General features: G+C 35.7%; 1 protein-coding gene and 1 long non-coding RNA gene across 4 annotated transcripts; one reads left to right on the forward strand and one right to left on the reverse strand.

The window, feature by feature from the left end:
* Positions 1–1,222: 1,222 nt before the first annotated feature.
* On the reverse strand, positions 1,223–14,812 carry Tip60 (Histone acetyltransferase Tip60). 2 transcript variants are annotated; one of them, XM_088200648.1, is made up of 11 exons: positions 14,718–14,812; positions 14,531–14,645; positions 14,075–14,457; positions 13,853–14,011; positions 8,175–8,258; positions 7,791–8,115; positions 7,569–7,731; positions 7,392–7,500; positions 1,580–1,682; positions 1,448–1,515; positions 1,223–1,377 (listed from the first exon to the last, which is right to left on the reverse strand). In XM_088200648.1, coding segments are annotated over exons 1-10 (1,488 nt in total). In that variant the 5' UTR covers positions 14,763–14,812; the 3' UTR covers positions 1,223–1,377; positions 1,448–1,513. The 2 variants fall into 2 exon arrangements, with proteins under 2 accessions (XP_088056774.1, XP_088056773.1); XM_088200647.1 differs by having other exon boundaries at positions 13,853–14,457.
* LOC148227865 (uncharacterized) lies at positions 2,148–4,283 on the forward strand. Of its 2 annotated transcripts, none has more exons than XR_015811725.1 (2): positions 2,148–2,223; positions 4,067–4,283. It is a non-coding gene; the product is annotated as an uncharacterized LOC148227865 (long non-coding RNA). The 2 variants fall into 2 exon arrangements; XR_015811724.1 differs by lacking the exon at positions 2,148–2,223 and adding an exon at positions 2,359–2,500.
* Positions 14,813–18,751: the final 3,939 nt, after the last annotated feature.

An 18,751-nucleotide genomic window follows, 5' to 3' on the forward strand; every position in this document is an offset into this window, starting at 1 on the left:
GCTTGGGACCGGCAAGAGTGCAACATATCTACACTCCAGGCGGAATATGTAATATATAAATATAAATATATTACACACACACATATATATACAATAAATAATAAACTTTTCGACCATCGTGACGCATTGGGGTAACCTGTTAGGTCACGATGGTATTAATTTAATGTAAATAAATAAACATATTACAAATAAATTATAAAATAATAGAACAAGTAAAATAAAATGATTCTACGACAAGGAATCGTTTTTGTTATTATTATTATTATTTAATATTTACTAAGAGTTAATATTGATATTTTATTAATTATATCTTATTTATATTTATTAATAAGTATTTAATAGTAATTATTATTATTTAATTATTACAAACAATAAAAACCAATCACAACAGTTGACAATATTAAAACAGTCGAAATAACGTATAAATATATTCACAAGTATTTACAAATCACAATTATCATTGAAATATTGATCACATAATTTAATTTCGATTCATAAAAAAAAGTATAAAAAAACGAATTTCCACGATGCGTTTGTGCTAACCCTAAAAGTGGCCTAAAGAAGCACGATCGAAACCGCGCGCGAAATACAAACGACTAAAATTAAGGCGTGACTTTATAATTATATATACCACTGTTTCATAGCAAATTCTATAAATAAAATCACTGAAATCGTTTACTAGGAACTCAAACTGATTTTTAAAACATATATTGCCAACTTTTACCTTTCCGTTTCTTTAAAAAACGAAGGTTTTAACGAGCGCATCATATCATGCGCTTGGCATTGAAAGGATTAATTTGCAATCTGATTATTTGTATTCAATCAAATCAAACAACGCGCATGACAAATTAATGAAAATTATTGTTGCATAGCAAAATTTTATTAATACATGATAATTATTTAAAACTGTTGTCACGTTACTGTCGGCCATCTTGTTTAATATTTGAATGCTTATTTTTCATTGGTCGACAACAAAAGAATATATTAGCGGAGGCTCGAAAATCATTGTGCCAACTATATTTTTATTTTTATTAATTATAATTAAATATATTTCCTTTGTTTATACCGTTCATACAAAGCGATACGATTTACAGAGTAGAAAATTGTGCATAGAATGTTTCATTTTACGGCTCCGATCAAAACTAAAGGAATCCTACGAGAGTAAACAACTCATCTTTGTAGCAAAACAGTGTCGAAATTGAGTCAAATAAAAAACAAAAAGGAACACGGTGGCATATTTTATTCAGTCAAAGTTGGTTATTAATTATAGTAAAATAAGCGTATTCGAACAGTAAACGGGTACGTCGACGCCCGAGTAAATCACAGCCCGGAGAAGTCTCATGCTCCGAAATAATAAATCAGGTACTCTTCTGTCATCTGAAATCGTAAATGAAAACGATCGGAATAAAACAGATACGTTCGAAATTCCAAAACGCGACAAACCAACCTCGCCGTCGAACGACGTGCTCCGTTTTCGGCGTCGATCAGCGGATGTCCTCTCGCAGCGAGGGCTCTCTAACAACAAAACAAAATACGATAAATCGTGGCGAACGTCGTTCAACGTATGAAGTGTGATTACATTTAGCTCGCTTTGACCAGTCTTTGGGAGTCCAGTGGAGGCACTTAGGGTCAATCCTTACCGCCCGCTTCTCGGTCGCCTTCTTGTGCGAAGCGATGGTCTCCTGGAAGAGAGGAAGCAGCGGTGTAAACACGATCGATTGTAAAACGAGCATACGGACAGTTTCCTACATCTATAACCCGAGACAGGCGACATTTATAATACACAACTCGATAAATAATTATACATTTGAAAAGGGGCGATTGTCACCTTTTTCTCTATTAACCCTCGAGTAGGGAATTAATTTATACACATTTATTATTTTGTTAGTATACACAAGGGAGTGAGTTAATTTGTGTATTTTTCCATAATTATTTCTGTTGTTTATTTATTATTTTATATAGCATTTATAGTAATTTATAGAAAAAAAATGAATGATTCTCAACAAACGTTTTATTGCTTTAGTACTTTTTTGTATTACGTCGTTAACGGTTCGGCTGTCCCGAAACGATATCGAGTGTTTCACTCGGTTCGAAATAAATCGCCTAACAAAAATAGAAATCGACGGAGCGATTCCATCGCTCGGTTTCGCTTCGGGACAGTCAAGTTGACTCGACGCCACATACTGCGGCGGTAGAAGTGTCTATCTTCTGCGTCCATCCATCGTGATTAACGTTTACTATTTAACACGTTGAATACGTCAAACAAGGCTCTTGTGTCGATACAAACATAGCCACGCATTGAACACGGGAGCCGTGTTCAGTTAGATTATATGTGACAGAAAATTCTTTAGCAACGCTAATGTTGCTTATATTTATTCTCAGTGAGCTACGGTTAGGTCGTTCTGATCCTCTTCGAATTACTTGCATAAAGGCACACCTACACGCTACAAACAGTAAACGAATATTTTAGAAAAAAGAAACATTTCTCTGTCATAAATTGGTTTGTATTTTATTTTTTAGATTATTTTGTGAAGTCATTATTGGCAAAAAAATATTTTTTTAAAGTTAGTTTTAGTATTTCGGTGTTTTTGTGATTTTGGATGATATTGTGATGTCAGGTTCATCAATTGAAGCACTTTTATTTTGGAGGGATTAACTCATAATATTAATCATAAAAAGGCCAGTTTGAATTATTTTGTTTAATATGGAGACGCCTGCAGCCCATGAACGCCAGGAAAATTTATGAACTATTTATCAGCGAATAATACCCATCAATATGTCGAACTTATGTTAAGAAATTGATTGTGATTTAGATATTGTTGAAAATGCAGCTGACACTTCGACACTGATAATTTGTGAAAATAATTCAGCTGCGACTTCCGACAATCTACCATTATGTACTTCTGGTCCATTTATTCCAGTAATTTACGACTTTGACGATTCGTCATCTGGAAGTTCAATATTATCGCTAACAGAAAATTGTTCCGAGCTTGATTTTTTTGAACATTTTTTGAATAGGGATATGATGATGACTAGAAATCGGCATCTTACTATAGAAGAACATTGGTCAACTAATCCTAGAAACGTCTAGAAATAGATACGAGCTTCTCTTAAGTATGCTTCATTTTTCTAATTCTGAGACACAAGTTGCAAATTATTTTTTTTTTCTAGCATACAAGAAATACATTTAAAGAGGAACCCATATCAACATTTATATATTGATAAAAGCATCGTAATGTTCAAAGGTCGTCTTCAGTTAAAACAGCTTCTCACCATGAAAAGGCATAGATTTGGGATAAAGATGTTTATTCTATGTGATGTGAAAACATCTTATATAATAGACTTTATTATATACTATGGCCAGGGGACAAATATTACTGATGAACAGGGCTTAGGAATGTCAGGAGCAATGGTTACGACACGACTTAGATTATGTTGGCAAAGGAAATAATCTTTGGGTAGACAATTGATACAGTGGTCTGTCATTGTTTGAGCATCTTCACGCTAATAAAACCAACACCTGCGGAATTGTCAGAAAAATATACCAAAATTCAATAATAAATTAAAGAAAAGGAAATACGAATTACAACACCGCGGACCTTTATTAGCCCTAAAATATATATTTCATGTAATGTGACTTTGTGTGTAGTTTATGGCAAACTAAAAACAATAAATAGTAATTAAAAATGTATATTTTATTATAAGTCTATTGTAAGTACAAAAGTATGAATATAAACAGTAAATTATGTTTATTTCGTTAACGCAGTGGTGATGGCGAAGACTGCATGTATTTATTTACTTGTATTTTGATTGGCACATACGTAATTCAATTTCGTAATTTTCATTATTTTTTTGTTAAAAGAAACACCTATGTCTAAGTTATTTATTTTTACATTTGAATTTGTAATTATTTTCTAAATCTAAAAACTGTTTTTGATTTCTGTAATTCTTACAGCGGATGTTGTTAAACAATAAATCGGGAAGCTTAACCTTGTTTTTATGACATTTATTTATTTACGCTTTTTTAATTATGCAACGCTTGAAATTTTAAATTTCACTTTTATAGCGAACCAGATACAACGTCTGTCCGGAGACGCAGCAGACGCGAAGATGAAGACCCGCTGTGCCTTGCTCGCGAACTAAGCGGCTTTGTACAATGACGCCGCATCCCTGCTACCGCCTTCAACGCGCGGAGTGGGGATACTTTTGACGCACCCGACTGGGAATATAAGGCGGTGCCAAAAGCTCACTCGACACATTCGACTTGACTACACCTCTTCGCTAAACGGTCTCCTTCGAACTCGGTTTTACACCTCGCCTCCTGTCTGAGCAACCATCTCCAGGACACGCGCTCGAGGATAAATATCGGCGACTAGTGAAAGGGTTTAGCTATGACAACAAGGTTCACCATCAAACATGTCACAAATACTACTGGAAGGTTTCATAAGGGCCACTTTGTACAGTTCACTGGACAGCGTGTGTCAAGAAAAAACAGTTATTTTGTGGTAAAAAATATTTTAAGTTTTTTTTTTATATAAAATAAATGTAATATTTAATTTTTAATTTTTTGGTTTTATAATTTATAATTATGAAAGCAACAAAATAAAAAAAAAAAATAATTTAAATATATAATAAATGTATGTTTTTTTTATTTTTTAATACAGGAAACGTTCTGAACATGATCACGTTAAGTGAAATTTTGCAATCAACGGGGGATTTTTCAAAAAACCGTAAAACTCGAAAAACACCATTTATTAAATAAACATTAGTAATAACAAAAAGGCATACATTAAATAATTAATAATTTATACATTTTGTTCCACGTTGCAAAAAGGAATCTAGATACCCTTGTTTGGCCTCTACGTTTATTGGGCAAAATTTTGCGAAAACTGTCAAGAAATGCATTACAGCCACGTTTAACAGTACTCACCCGCTCGTAATTTTCGTCGTTCTCTTCTAACAACTCCATGCATTGATTGTGAAGAGAAAGGGCCTTTTCGATGGTTTTAACCAGGGCTGTGGAGTCGTAAAAAAAAAACACGACTCCGATTCTGATATTTACCAATAACACGACTCCACTCTGACTCCGACTCAAAAGAGTTTAACTTTATCAGGTTGTTTTCTTACCTTTGCAAATAGGCAAATTTTTCATGTTATAGGCATAAAAATAAAACAAGATCAAGCTTTATTAATTATTTATTTGAATTTATTTATAAAAACATTGCTTTTATTAAATCTGTATTAGTAGAAGATCTCAAATCAGGATTGAGGATTTTAAGAGCGGAAAATAACCGCTCTACGGATACTTGGGTCGGCGGCAATGCTGGAACGGTCAACGCTGAATTTTTTACGATTTCTGGAAACCCCCGCTGTATTGCCATTTTAACATTTAAATTATAAGCTCAGTCAATTTTTTCCACCATTTTCAATGCACTGTAAGATTCATTTTAAAAATTTTAAATAGTCTCCTTCGTGTACTATATTGGAACTCAAACGAGGACGTTTAATTTCCTCTTGTTCATTGAGATATTTTTCAAAATAGTCTTCAGATTCAGCGGTTTCGAATGAAGATGATGATAATTCAAGTATTGATTGATTAAAACTGCCTGATGTCATCTCGTTTCCTAATCGAAGGCCTTTCATACGAATGGTTAATTCAAACAGAGCGTTCTTAGCTCTATTTATTTGTTCTTCCGTCAATCAATGTGGATCGAACCATGGGGTCAACATAAATCCCAGCCAATAAAATATCATTGTCCAGTAAATGTTTTTCTCTGCATAGCATGGCGATTTTTATTCCATCGGCAATAGTATTACTCTGAATTTTAGACAAATGAAAAATAATGCTCTTCCACTCCTTGAAAAATTTACCAGGAGTCAAGTATTTTTCTTGCAACACTTTTGTAACGATATAAGGATAGCGAAGCAAGACTTCAAGTTCCTCTACTTCTTTCCATTGCATTTCAGTCATAGTCACATTCCGGTTGGCAATGTCCTCGAGGTAAAATTTAAGTTCAATAAGTCGCTGAATCATTAAGTATGTACTACCCCATCTAGTAACTTGATCCAAAATCGCCCCCTTTCCAGCTCTTCGCTTTATTATGGCATGTATTTTTGGTGATCTTTTACACATTTAATATTCATACGTTACACATTCATTATTACGCAATTAAAATTTCATAAATTTCGTAATTAAAAAAAATGCATTTTATAGAAAAAATGGTCGGAGTCGCTCTTCACGTTCACGACTCCGACTCCGACTCCGGCCAAAACACTATGACTCCAGGACTCTAACTCTGACTCCGACTCCACAGCCCTGGTTTTAACAGTTAAATTTCGCACGGAAACAGGTTCGGGGACGTCATTTTCTAGGCACATATGGCAGTTCATTTCCTGCAGCTCTTCAATAGTCAAGTCCATAAATAAATTTTGTGTCATCCAAACCTTACAGTTGCATCGCCAAAAAACTGATAAATTTTTTTTTAGAGTAACCTGTAATGGCACGAAGATTTTGATTGGTAGATCAACAAAGGTTTCAATTTTAATTCTCCGGATGAATTTCCACCGAGAAGAAGAGTTAGACGGTCCTTGGATGCTTTAAATCCATAAGCAGTCTTCTCCTCTATGGAAATAAACATACGTGTTGGCATTCGTTTTCAATAAAGTTCAGTCTCGTCAGCATAAAAATTAAATTTGGTGGATAATTTCTTCTTTCTACAATTTCACGGAACTCCATTGGATATTTTTCAGCTGATTCTACATGTGCACTAGCCGATTCACCGATCATTTTAAGGTTATTCAAGTTTGATCGTTTTCTAAACCAACCTTTGCTTGCTTTAAATACTTCTTCTCCTCCATGTTAAGATTTTAAATGATTCCAAAGACTAAGTGGTTCGCGATATAACGAATCCAAACTCGCCGGGGTCGCGATGAATGTACCTGTATTCTAATTTTGACATAGCTATAATTAGACAATACTTGCCTGCACATGCTCAAGCCGCCGGAAATGAGTCAGACATAAACAAATCCTAAATTATTTTTTACTTTTTGTAGCTTTTATTGTGTATTTAAAATTTGCAAAATTCGTCAACCCCTAATGAATGTCCCAATAATTTGTAAGCAATGAACGTGACACAACGGAATCTACCTTACCACTTAGACAGTTGTCTTAATTTTTAAACCGAAGGGAAGCGGACTAACACCCGTTTGGTTAAGGTTTTGAATCGATTCAAAATTTAAATTTTACTTCCGAGATGGCTTTTTAAATTATTTAACCGCGCGAAGTAAAAAAATAATCAATTGGATAATGGAATGACGTCGACGAAGTTATCGCCTATTCGGAATCGGACCGCCAAAAAGTTATTATAGCATTCGATGAAAAAACGTCTCACCTGACTGACGGAGATTATGTATTGTCCCTTGTAGTAGTTTATCAGGTTGAGGTTCTGCAGCGTCGATATCACGTCCTCCTTTTTGATGCTGGTCAGTTCGCAGATTTCGCTGAAACGAAAACCCACCCATCAGCCCCGCGGTTAAGGCGATCCGTTGTCGACGGCCGCGAAACTCACTTGATGGTCACCAGCGGCTTCTCATTTTCGCCGATGGGCTTCATCGCCGTCAGGATGTCGAGGATGGTCTGCGCCCAGTAGCTCCTGTACGAGAGCAGGCCAAGATCGGACAGCGGCTTCTCGGGCGACCCCGTCTTGCCCTCGAACTTGGACAGCTCGTAGCCTGCGGAGACGCGCATGAGTGAAGCGACACGGGGAGAAGCGGGAAGGAAGGACACTCACTGAACTCGATGAGCAGCTTGCCGTAGCCCTTCCTCTGGTAAGGAGGCAGCGTCAGAATGCAGGCCACGTTGTAATCCTCGGTGCTCTCCTTCTCTTTGGAGAAGTAGCCGACTATGTGGAAGCCCCGCGGGTCGAACTCGGTCATGACGTAGAAGAGGAACGGGTCGGTGTCGTAGTAGAGCGTTTTGTGGTCCAGAAACAGTTTGGCCAACAGGCAGAGGTTCTGTGCGTAGTTTTTGTTCTTCCGACCGTCGATCTCGAAGAAGGATATGGTGTTCTTTCTGTAGATCTCGTTGCCCGGCGGATGGCGCAGGTTGCACTTGGTCTGCGGAGAAAACGGTCAGACGAGAGAAGTGAGGGGAGGGGACGCGGGCAAGCACTCACCAGATGTCTCTCCAGACACTTCCGGCTCTTGCGGTATTTGAGGCAGAACTCGCAGATGTAGATGCATGCCAGATGCACCATCTCCTGCAAATTAGAGAGTCAGGTAGAGATGGCGGAATATGATATATTTCAAATGGTTATATAAATTATAATGAATTAAAATTGTTTAACCGCTTTCCGATCACAGTACTTTTTTGAAAAATGACTTAAAAACTTCTTGCACGGACCCACCCTTTCCTATGCAGTAATATAAAAATATGCAGTCATTGTAAAATATATTAAAATATTCGTACAAATTAAATTTATAAACAAAAAAAGGCTTTGAAAACAAAAATTCTCGAGAAATTTGCTGATTATTGAGATGAGAATTCACTAAATACAAATTTCCGAGTTAGCTCATGCATGACCGGGAAGGAGTTAATATACTGAAGTTCTGTAAATTTCTATGGGATTGTATACATCATATTTTAAAAATCTTTTATTAAATATTTATTTGATTATTCTTTATAAGTATAGAGGTATGTGACTATCGCGTTTTATGATATTCGTATCTATGTGATTATTACATAGATGCAATATTCGCCAAAAATGAAAAATAGTTGCGTAAATTGCATAATAAGTCCATAGATGCGAAAAATAAAAAAAAAACAAAATTACTATTAAAAATATTTATTTGAATCTTCAATTTGTTTATTGTTAAAAAATAATGTTTCCTAGACTCTCCGTCACACTATAATGTTGGTACTTGCTCTGTATCTTTCGCGGTTATGTCACGTGTGTTATGATGTTTGCGTATTTTGAATTGCCCGCTTATTATAATTAACATAAGTTCGATATCACACTGAGCTCATATTAAATATTAAAATAATCATATAATATCTAATAGATCAGATTAAATTAAATTTTATTTTCTTCCAAAATAAAACGGGCCGAACAATTATAAATAATATTTCAATGTGCAGGTGTTGCAATTGCCAGTTAGATTGGAAGAAGAAAGATAATTTAGTCAAACGTTTAAAATTAAGCAATCATCTGAAAAAAGCATCGACTCCATCCACAAGTAATACTCGTCAATCAACAATCCCCAGTATTATAAATAAAAAAGCAAGACACTGTTGGCATGCGTCTTAAAGCTAACATACCGCTGGCAAAGTTAGACAGGGCGTCAATATTTTAATCAATATATTAATGGGTTCGGTGAATTTCTGCGTGCATATCATTTACGAAGAACGAATGTACCAATATGTGGTCAAGAACATGAAAAAAAAACTATCCTATCCCAATATTGATCAATGAAATTTCTGATAAAATGGGACAGTGTGTGTTTACAGTTTTATTTAGAACGTCGCTACCTGCAAATGAAAAAAAATAATATTCGGCATCGTGTAAATTTTTAGACACGGCTAAATCTCAATTATTGAATTAATACATTAGCAAACTTAAAATGACATTTTTGAATCTCCAAAAAATAAAATCAACTTGTGGATTATTTTTAGAAATATGTTACCCACATCTAACAGCAACATTATTTCCTAGTCTGGTTATAACTCGTTGGAGATAACTAATTTGAAGCGTTGATAGCTTCTTATTTAAATTGTAATGCAAAAAATGTAACCAAAGGAAAATAATAGAAATGTACGAGTACTGATACATTGAAAATTCAATGTAAATATGTAAGCGAAACATGTGATAAATTTATTAATTTACTTGATAAGTTGGAAGAGTCATCTTACCCGTTTTCCCATTTATTGTGGGAATTAAATTATAGTAGTAAAATGTTCTCTTTAACATAATATTGGTGGCATTTGGCCCATGGAAACCTAGGAGCTACTTCTTGCAACCGGAGATAACATTAAAATCGAAATAATAGATACGCCTAAAGATATCGAGTTATACTAACACTAAACCAGACGTTTAATCCGCGTGTAGCTGGAAGTAGGTGTAATTTTAGCGCAAATGAAACATTAGAAACATTCCATTATGTTCAACAATAACAAGCGCTAATGTCTAGAGGGATATTGACATTTTTTTCAAAATTTTATATCTAATATTATAAGTGGGATAAAACCACACTCTTCAATTATTACTTGCCACGAAAACAAAACATGTAGAGATTGGTGTCCTACAAATAACGTAGATGCAAAATGTATTTTAACCCATCCGCGCTGACGGGGGATGCGCGTACCCCAACTTTTGATTTTTTCTTGAATAACTCGTTTGATATTAATACTATAAATTTGAAACTTGTATTTGTTAAAAAAATGTCAAGGATTAGATTTCAACAATAATCATCACATTTTTTAAATTTTAAATACAGAAAAAGAATAGAAAACTACTATTACCAAAACTATTAGTATGTAACAGACGCGCAGAGTACCTGCCTCCCCCACTCTATGGCCCAAATGATAGTGTTACTGTTTCGGCGCACGGTGCACACGGTGTCCTTGTCCCTCAAACAATATTTTGTCATCTTGAATATTATTTATTTCTTTGTGAGTATATTCGCTTATATAATTCGCGAAAGAAGAATAAATATTTTGTGATATTTTTTCAAAAGACTCGGATAAAAGTGGTCACGAATACGATAGTGATATTGATACTCATTTAGCAGACATGGGTAAAAATTTCATGTCTATAAAAGATGTATTTTTACCATTTTTAACGAAAGAAATAATTACGCAATTATGCAACGAAGCAAACAAATAGAAATTTTTAGTGTTCTCAGATTTGATGATCGATTGACAAGATTTGAAACATATAAAATATGGGCAGCGGCAGACTCTAAAAGTGCATATACTTTAAATTTACAAGTATACAGTTTTTTCACTTCTATACTATATATCAGGGTTTCCCAAACTTTTTCAGCGACGGAACACTTGGCAAATCCGAAAATTTTGGTGGAACACTTAGCTTATTTTTTATGTTGGGTAATTCATAATAGTATAAATTGATGATTTTATGTTCTTAAATTACATTTTTTATATCAGGCACAATATTGGTTGTATTTTCATATCTGCCGTCTATTTCTGTATTTTGTTTTTGTTGCAATATATTTATAAAATCCCACTTTGCATAAATACGTCGTGGAAAACGGAAGTAAAGAAACGAAAGCTTGTTTTGACACATTGGGGAACTCTTCATCCAGACTCACCCAGAAAAAATTTAATGGCTAATCTTTATATTTTTGTTTCAAATCAGTCATTAATTAAATCAATTAAATTCTCATAATCTCTTACGCTTAAGCTCACTGGTTTAACTAACACAGAAAATGAATTCCGAACCCAGGAATCGTCCTTACTAGTTTTCGGAAAATATTCCGAAAGAGTTGTTTTCAAGTTATATAGGTGTTCTAAAAATATTTGTGTAACTTCTTTATCAACTTGAAAATTCAATTAATTCAAGCATTTATCTAAGGCAGGAAAACAATCAAAATTATTAGATTCAACTGATAAAATCCAAAATTGTATTTTTTTTATCGAGAAATTCAATTTAATCTCTTTTTTTCCTTGTAATGATAAGTTAACATCATTGCACTTGTAAAAATATCATGTAAAAATATCCGCCAGATATGCAAGATGTATCAACCAGGAAGGATTTGTTAAAAATTTGATAAAATGATGTTGCAAATTATTTTGTGCCTTCAAGAAGACTAATAATTCATTTCGAAGTTCATAAAGTCTTAATAGTGCTTTTCTTCTGGATAGCCATCCTAATTCAGTATGTAATAAAAGTCATTTATGTTTACTACCCATTTCATCGCACAAAATTTTAAATAATATGGATTGAAGTGGTCTACATTTTACATAGTTTATCATTTTCACGGCTTCATCCATAACATTTTTAAATTTGTGGAGTTTTTTTAGTCCACAGTTCATGCATATACAAAATACAGTGACTGCTAGTAGCTCTTGTAGCTACTTTCAGGATACGTGATACAACACCTTTCATTTTTCCTACCATTGCGCGAGCACCATCTGTACAAATATCAATACTTTTTTCCCAGCTTATCTCTTGTTTTGTAATGTAATCATTAATACAGTTGAATATATCTTCTCCTGTAGTTTTTCCGTGTAGATATACACACATGAGTAAATCTTCAATACATTTATCATATGTGTAACAAACAAATACCAATAGCACAGCTAGTCCTGCGACATCTGTAGATTCATCCATTTGCAATGCATATTCACTGCAAAGTCCAAGTCGACGAATTAACTAGTAGAAGTATCTTTAATACGTCGTGAAACAGTATTATTTGATAATTGTATTGCATCAATTTTTTTAATAGCCTGTTCATTAAGAACACATGATACCATGTCTTTCGCACATATGGCTTAATGAGTGTCTCTCCAATTGTATGAGCTTCACCATTAAGTTCAATACGATAACTCACGCGAAAAGAAGCTTCTGTTGCATTTTCATTTTCAGTTTTAGCCATTGTAATCATTTGAAATTTGGACTTTTCTAGTGAGTCACGATGTATCTTAAAAAATTGCATGTCTTTTCCTTTGTAATCAGAGTGTGTCATTTCGAAGTGCCTGCGAAGCTTAGCTGGAGCCAAAGAACTGTTTGCGGGTATTTTTTGATACAAAACACACATTGCATCAGGAGCATCTGAATTGCCAATATACGAAAATCCAAAATATAAATAACTTTCATCGTACTTCCGTTTTGGTCTGTTCATAGATGACACTTGTTCTTTCATTTTCGATTTTGAAGAAATCACAGTTTTTGGATTATTTTCTTCGATGTAGACGTATCAGTAGAAGTATTTAGCCTTTATTTCGTCAAATTTCCTGTTTACAACCAAAAATCCATAGGTAGTTTTTGAATAAATGTAAATTCTGTAATTGAAATATCTGTATTGTTAGCAATCATACTAAATTAATGTACAAGAAAATCGATTCATTATTATGCAAATTTTATTTAATTCTTTTACATTTCCAAAAGTATACACCCAATCCTTTTTAAACGCAATAAATTAGTTTCAGAAATTAACACGTAGAATAAAAACGCGTGAAAAATTATTAGCAATAACCTTTTGTAAATTTGACAGATTGGATCCCGAGATTGAAAAATCACGACAAGTGAATTTGCGTGAATTAATCGTGTAAAAAGTGGCATTCGTGGCACCAAAAAATGAAATCACATAAATAAAATTAGCGTAACAAGCACTAATATAGTGTGATTAATTAACAAAAAAAATATTGTTTAAATTCGATCTAATGTTAAAGTTAAAAAAAAATTTCTTATGAAACTTTTCCCTCCAGAATTTATACACGTCAATATTGAATATTTAACACATGTTTTTAAGCTTTTTATCAGATTACGAACAATTTTTATGTATTATATTAGCAAGAATAACAATTTTTTTAATTTTCTCTAAATTTTTGTGAAATATCTATTTAGGCTTCGCGGAACACCTATTTTGGATCCGCGGAACACTGGTGTATAGTTTGGGAAACCATGCTATACATAATACATAGCTAAAAAGCTATTAGAAAAAAATGTAATCATTACTTGGATCTAAGGATAGAAAAAAATTCCAAGAAAAAGTTCCGTTGCAATTGGCAGCAGACGATAAGATAACAAGGATGGATTTTTTAAATATTTAATTTGAATATATATAAAAGTCGAAAGATGTCACTAGTTAAAATATAGAAAAAATTAGAGCGTACCTGCGGATAGGGCGCAAAGTACCACGGCTTGATCTTGCGCTTTCCCAACTCGATCATCTCGACGTTCTTCATGCGGGTGACGACATCGTCGTGGCCGTGCGAAGTCATGCTCCCCGATTGCCTCGGCCTGACGGGGACTTCGGCTCCGTCCATCGAGTCCTGAAAGAGCGGTGAGTGTGAGTGTGAGGGTGAGGGTGAGAAAGGATAAAAGACGACGCTCACCTCGCTCTCGGCGGCCGTGGCCTTCCTCTTGCGGTTCATCTTCTTCTGTAGGGCCGCGTCCAGCACCGCCCCGCCGTTGACTAGTTCCGCGGCCGCGACGGGACTGACGGCTCGGGGTCTGTCGCAGACCTCGGCGGCGATCTTCTCGGGGACGGGCGCGCGCTTCTCGTCGGGCGGCGCCGACGAGAGAACCGTCGAGTCGGAGAACCGCCGGTCGTCCGACGGAGGCGGGGGCGCAGAGGCGGCCGTCGACGTCGCCGGCGGCTTTTTTGGAGTGCAGGCGCCGGTGCCCCCAGTGCCCCCGGAGCCCGCCGGCCGAGGGAACTGCACCTTTCTCGTGTCCAGCCACGATTCGGTAACCCATTCGTCCAACCGTTTGTTGACTGAAAATTTTGAAAATTCTCGTCTATAGTTGGAGACAAAATACTCACAAACACAAGACTACAGTCGACTCACAGTCGACGTAGTGCACGTAGTAGCCCTTGTCTTTGATGCTGATGATCTCGGCGAGCGGCCAGTCCTGTCCTCCGCGCATGCGCACCGGTAGCCGGCATCCTTCCACCAGAGAAGCCTGAGGACAAGGTTTCGGTTTCTTAGCTGCTTCTCACGTCTATGCCTTTCGCTTTCGCCGAGAGGCGCTCACCGCCGAGTCGCAGATGGCTATCGCTTCGTCGTCGTGCTCGATCATCCCGCAAACGCAAACGCAGTCGCCAAACGTCTAAAGCCGCGGCAGACCATAGACAATCCGCTCCGCGCCATATCGCCTAAATCTCTTGGCCATATCGCCGAAACTGATAATCAAAATAAAACTAGACTTTAGGATTTTTCTGCGCCCAATTAAATGAAAATGATTTTAGTAATTTTAGTTACACTAGTTGAATCTCCTGGCTTTTTTACGTCGTACTATTTATTTTTAACAGTTTACTTACTATTATATATTCTCCGAGTGTCTATTGTATTAACTTGTTTTAATCGGTATAACTTATGCTTTCACTCGAGAGTCATATTTTTATTCGTAACTACTTTTTCCGTTGCGTGCACCGCTTCCAGCCCTTATGGGCGGGCACCCAGCTTGTATTTCTCCCGAGCATCATCCTTGTCAAAACACCACCACCTCATCTTCGGGAGCTACTCTGCTATGCTTTTGAAAGGTCACTTCCCCTCAAGGGTTTGATTTAACCTCATGAGGGGTCCCTCGCATCCCACGCTATAATCGGCGAACTCCAGCGTGTGGTCGACTGACGCCGACTGAAGGGTGTTGACGACAATCAAACTATTCACGAGGATTTCCAGTTTTGGATTCCGAAACGTGAGGGCAATCATCCGGCTTCGTAATACGCTGGCATTGCACAATGATCTATTTAATTTCAGCTACGAATAGACACAATTTTTACCCTTTGGACGTATAGGAATGCATAAACAATGTTGCAAAGCACGCTCATTTATCGCGGCATTATTACCCCCATAATAACCAGAGAACCCACACCCATTTGTGCATTATGGATTTCACAAACAAAACGCCATCGAGCGACAAGAAAAACGCCATTGTTATCACCTCTTTGCATTATTTGACCTTTGGAAAGTGTTCATATAGAAAATTTCACTCTTTTAAAGCGGGAACATATTTTGTTGGTCGACTGTTCTCTGCATCGTTGTGATTCACGGATACGTACCGAATCAATGGTACAAAAGGTCCGACTCGGGGAGAGACACGGCAGACGGCAGGGAAACGCCAGGGAGACGAACATTCGGAAACTTCAGAGGACCATCCCGAGGACATCGTTCCTCCGCCAGCTTCTCTACCAGCGCTCGGAACAAAGAATGTACGACTCTCCAATATTTCGTCATGGTTTATGTATTATATCTAAATAAATTATTACTAACTTTCCAGCATCTATTTAAGGCTGCAAAGTCACACCCTTTCAGTCTGAAACCTCGAAGAGTTAAAGTTTAAAATAGCACGGCTGACCTAGATATGGCAGCTAGAATGACATGTGCAATTGTCACGTCGCTATTTACCGTTTGAGAATAGTTCTTGTGACAAACAGATAGACACCTGTATTTTCTGTGTCTATGATATTTCGATCGAACGTTTTAAAAAATTGCTCTCGTAAATATCGCGACTTATTATTTATTAACCGGTTTGATCACCCGTTTTATTTTAATTTGAAGTTTAAGGTGATAATGTTTTGAAATAATTCAAAAAAATATCGTTTATTCATACCGAGCGCAAAAAATAATTATATCTTCTCAAAAGTAAAAAATCCACGTCAAAAGCAATGAAATCGTGCCGTCTACACGATTTTATTACTTTTGACGTTAATTTTTGACTTCTGAGAAGTGATAATTGTCCGTAAAGTCCATAATAATATCGGTAAGGATGGCTATTATCATATTTTTAAAACATAGTGTAGTATTGAAGTACAAACAAAATATGTAGCAATATTTCAGATACGACGTCTGTCTTTAATTCTTCTTTACTTGGCTTAGTTTCAGTGGTGTAGTTATGGGGGGGCGGAGGGGGTGGGCTGCCCTGGGCGGCACTTGCTTGGGGGCGGCATATTCGCGATGGGATCGTCTAGTGTGGTTCTTAACCCTGAATGCACTAAAGCATACATAAATACACGAATAACAAGAGCTTAATAATAACCAATTTATTATTTTAATAAAATATTTAATGACCCCGCAAAAATTGTATGAGGGGGGGGGCAATTTTAAGGATCGCCCTGGGTGGTACATACCCTAGCTACGCCACTGCTTAGTTTGTATTTTGAACTTGACCTAATGAAAGTTCTAAAATTGTAATTTGTTTTAGAACTTTCTTTGGATCAAGTTGGGCTTGGTTAATTCGTCATGGTTAGTAGTATCAACTTTGTATATCTAAAATACAATTGAAGTATTAAAAATCATGACGATGACTTTTCGTCAACCAATTACCAACTTATACTCGGAATGAAAGCATCCAAGCCTAGCTAGTTCTGTAGTTCTGACTTTTATTATAAATAAAGAGTTGGTTACTTTTTATTTAAAATTAAGTAATAAAATAAAGAGTAAAAATTTAAAAATGTAAACGAAGTCAATTTAATGTCCATATGGCTATTTCATTATCAGATACGTTTTTTTTTGCTTTATTTTTCAATCTGGTATCTTTTTATTGCGCTTCTTGACAAATCTGAAAAAGTCTGAAAACTTTTTACAACAGGTTCTGAGAACTCCCAATTTTTCCACAACCGGTTTTAGAGAACCGTGGGAACCGGCTACCAACCCACCGCTGCTTGCGGGCCTTTAAAATGTGAAAACACTTTCTTTTATAAGTCATTGCCACTACAACAAAATATATCGCCAGTGGCAATATCACAAGATGTAGCGGTAAAAAAGCATTATATGAAATTTGTTTATTTTTTTATAAAAAAATATTTGACTTTTATTTTTACATTATTGGGTTATGTATAAAAAAAAGGTTGAGTATTACTGAGCTAGACGGCTGCGTCGTCCAATTTGTGCGTTTTGTATCTACTTATAAAAAACATCACGACATGTGCGATAAAACCCGCCCGCAACGTATGGCTCTTACGCTCGGTAATTAATATTTTATTCAAATGACTTTTTTCAGAGTTCTCAAACGGACTAAATGTCCTCTTATCTCTCGATTTGGTAACGCTGAAAGTCAAAAAGGAAGAGTTGTAAATGTTTTTTTAAACTCACTCGACAACACATTAACTTAATAGTTTAACAGAGCACATATGCGCTTATTTTAATATAAAAAAGAGTAAGGGACTTTTAATGTTAGATATAGAAAAAGCTTTCGACACAGTATGTCATGACGGTATGATGCATAAACTATAACATAAATAGTGAAACAACATAAAGTTATGTTGTTTCACTAAATGATGAACACTCGAACCCGCGTAAAATTCCAGTTAGAGTTCCTCAGGAAAATTTGCTCGGGCCGTTCCTCTTTATCTTGTATAGGAACGATATGCTGACGATACAAATATTTTAACTAGTGCTTACGGTATTTAACAAATCGCGAATAAATTACAAAAATCTTTTGCAATACTAAATAACAATTTTGAGAAATCGAAAATTAAAATCAATCGAATTAAAAAGCAGCAATTATTTTCACAATCCTTTGGCACAACCTCTCCTGAATGAAGAGGGCAATAACGTAAAATGGAAAGCAAGCGTTAAATACATGGGCTTACATCTGGATTCCGAGCATAAGTTTTAAAAACATATTTTAGAATTTCGCTCTAATGGGCTTGCCGTCGTTGCAGCGCTTAGACCAATATTTAATAATAAAAAAATGCGCTAACTCTAATTTTTTTATTTATAAACAATGAATTATACCCATTTTAATATATGCCTGTCCGGTGTGGGGTAATACCAGTAATACTATTTTTTCAAAATTACAAGTATTTCAAAATGAAGCTGTAAAAATAATAAATAATAAACATTTTTAAACTAATCTAAAAAATGCGTATTAGCCTTCAAATATCAACAATTATAAAACACTTATTTTCATACCAGAAAATATTATGAAAATATCTAGCCTACTAATCTCATATATTGATGATAACAAGCACAAAATGACAAATCTTGTTACACCGTGATCTAAAAATGGATACCCAAACTCAGGGGTACCTAACCTGCCCCTGCCACTATTTGACCGCGAAA

Source organism: Plectrocnemia conspersa, unplaced genomic scaffold (genome assembly GCF_051122295.1).
Source record: "Plectrocnemia conspersa isolate PC_06_02 unplaced genomic scaffold, ASM5112229v1 ptg000012l, whole genome shotgun sequence".
NCBI lineage: Eukaryota > Metazoa > Arthropoda > Insecta > Trichoptera > Polycentropodidae > Plectrocnemia > Plectrocnemia conspersa.

Bases quoted from the DNA above. Each gene is read 5' to 3' on its own strand.
- Tip60 (XM_088200647.1), bottom strand. From the start codon at position 14,762: ATGATCGAGCACGACGACGAAGCGATAGCCATCTGCGACTCGGCG. The intron at 7,501-7,568 runs GTGAGTTTCGCG...TTTTCGTTTCAG, and splicing joins AAGCCGCTGGTGACCATCAA to CGAAATCTGCGAACTGACCA. The intron at 1,683-7,391 runs GTGAGACGTTTT...CCTCTCTTCCAG, and splicing joins ACATAATCTCCGTCAGTCAG to GAGACCATCGCTTCGCACAA.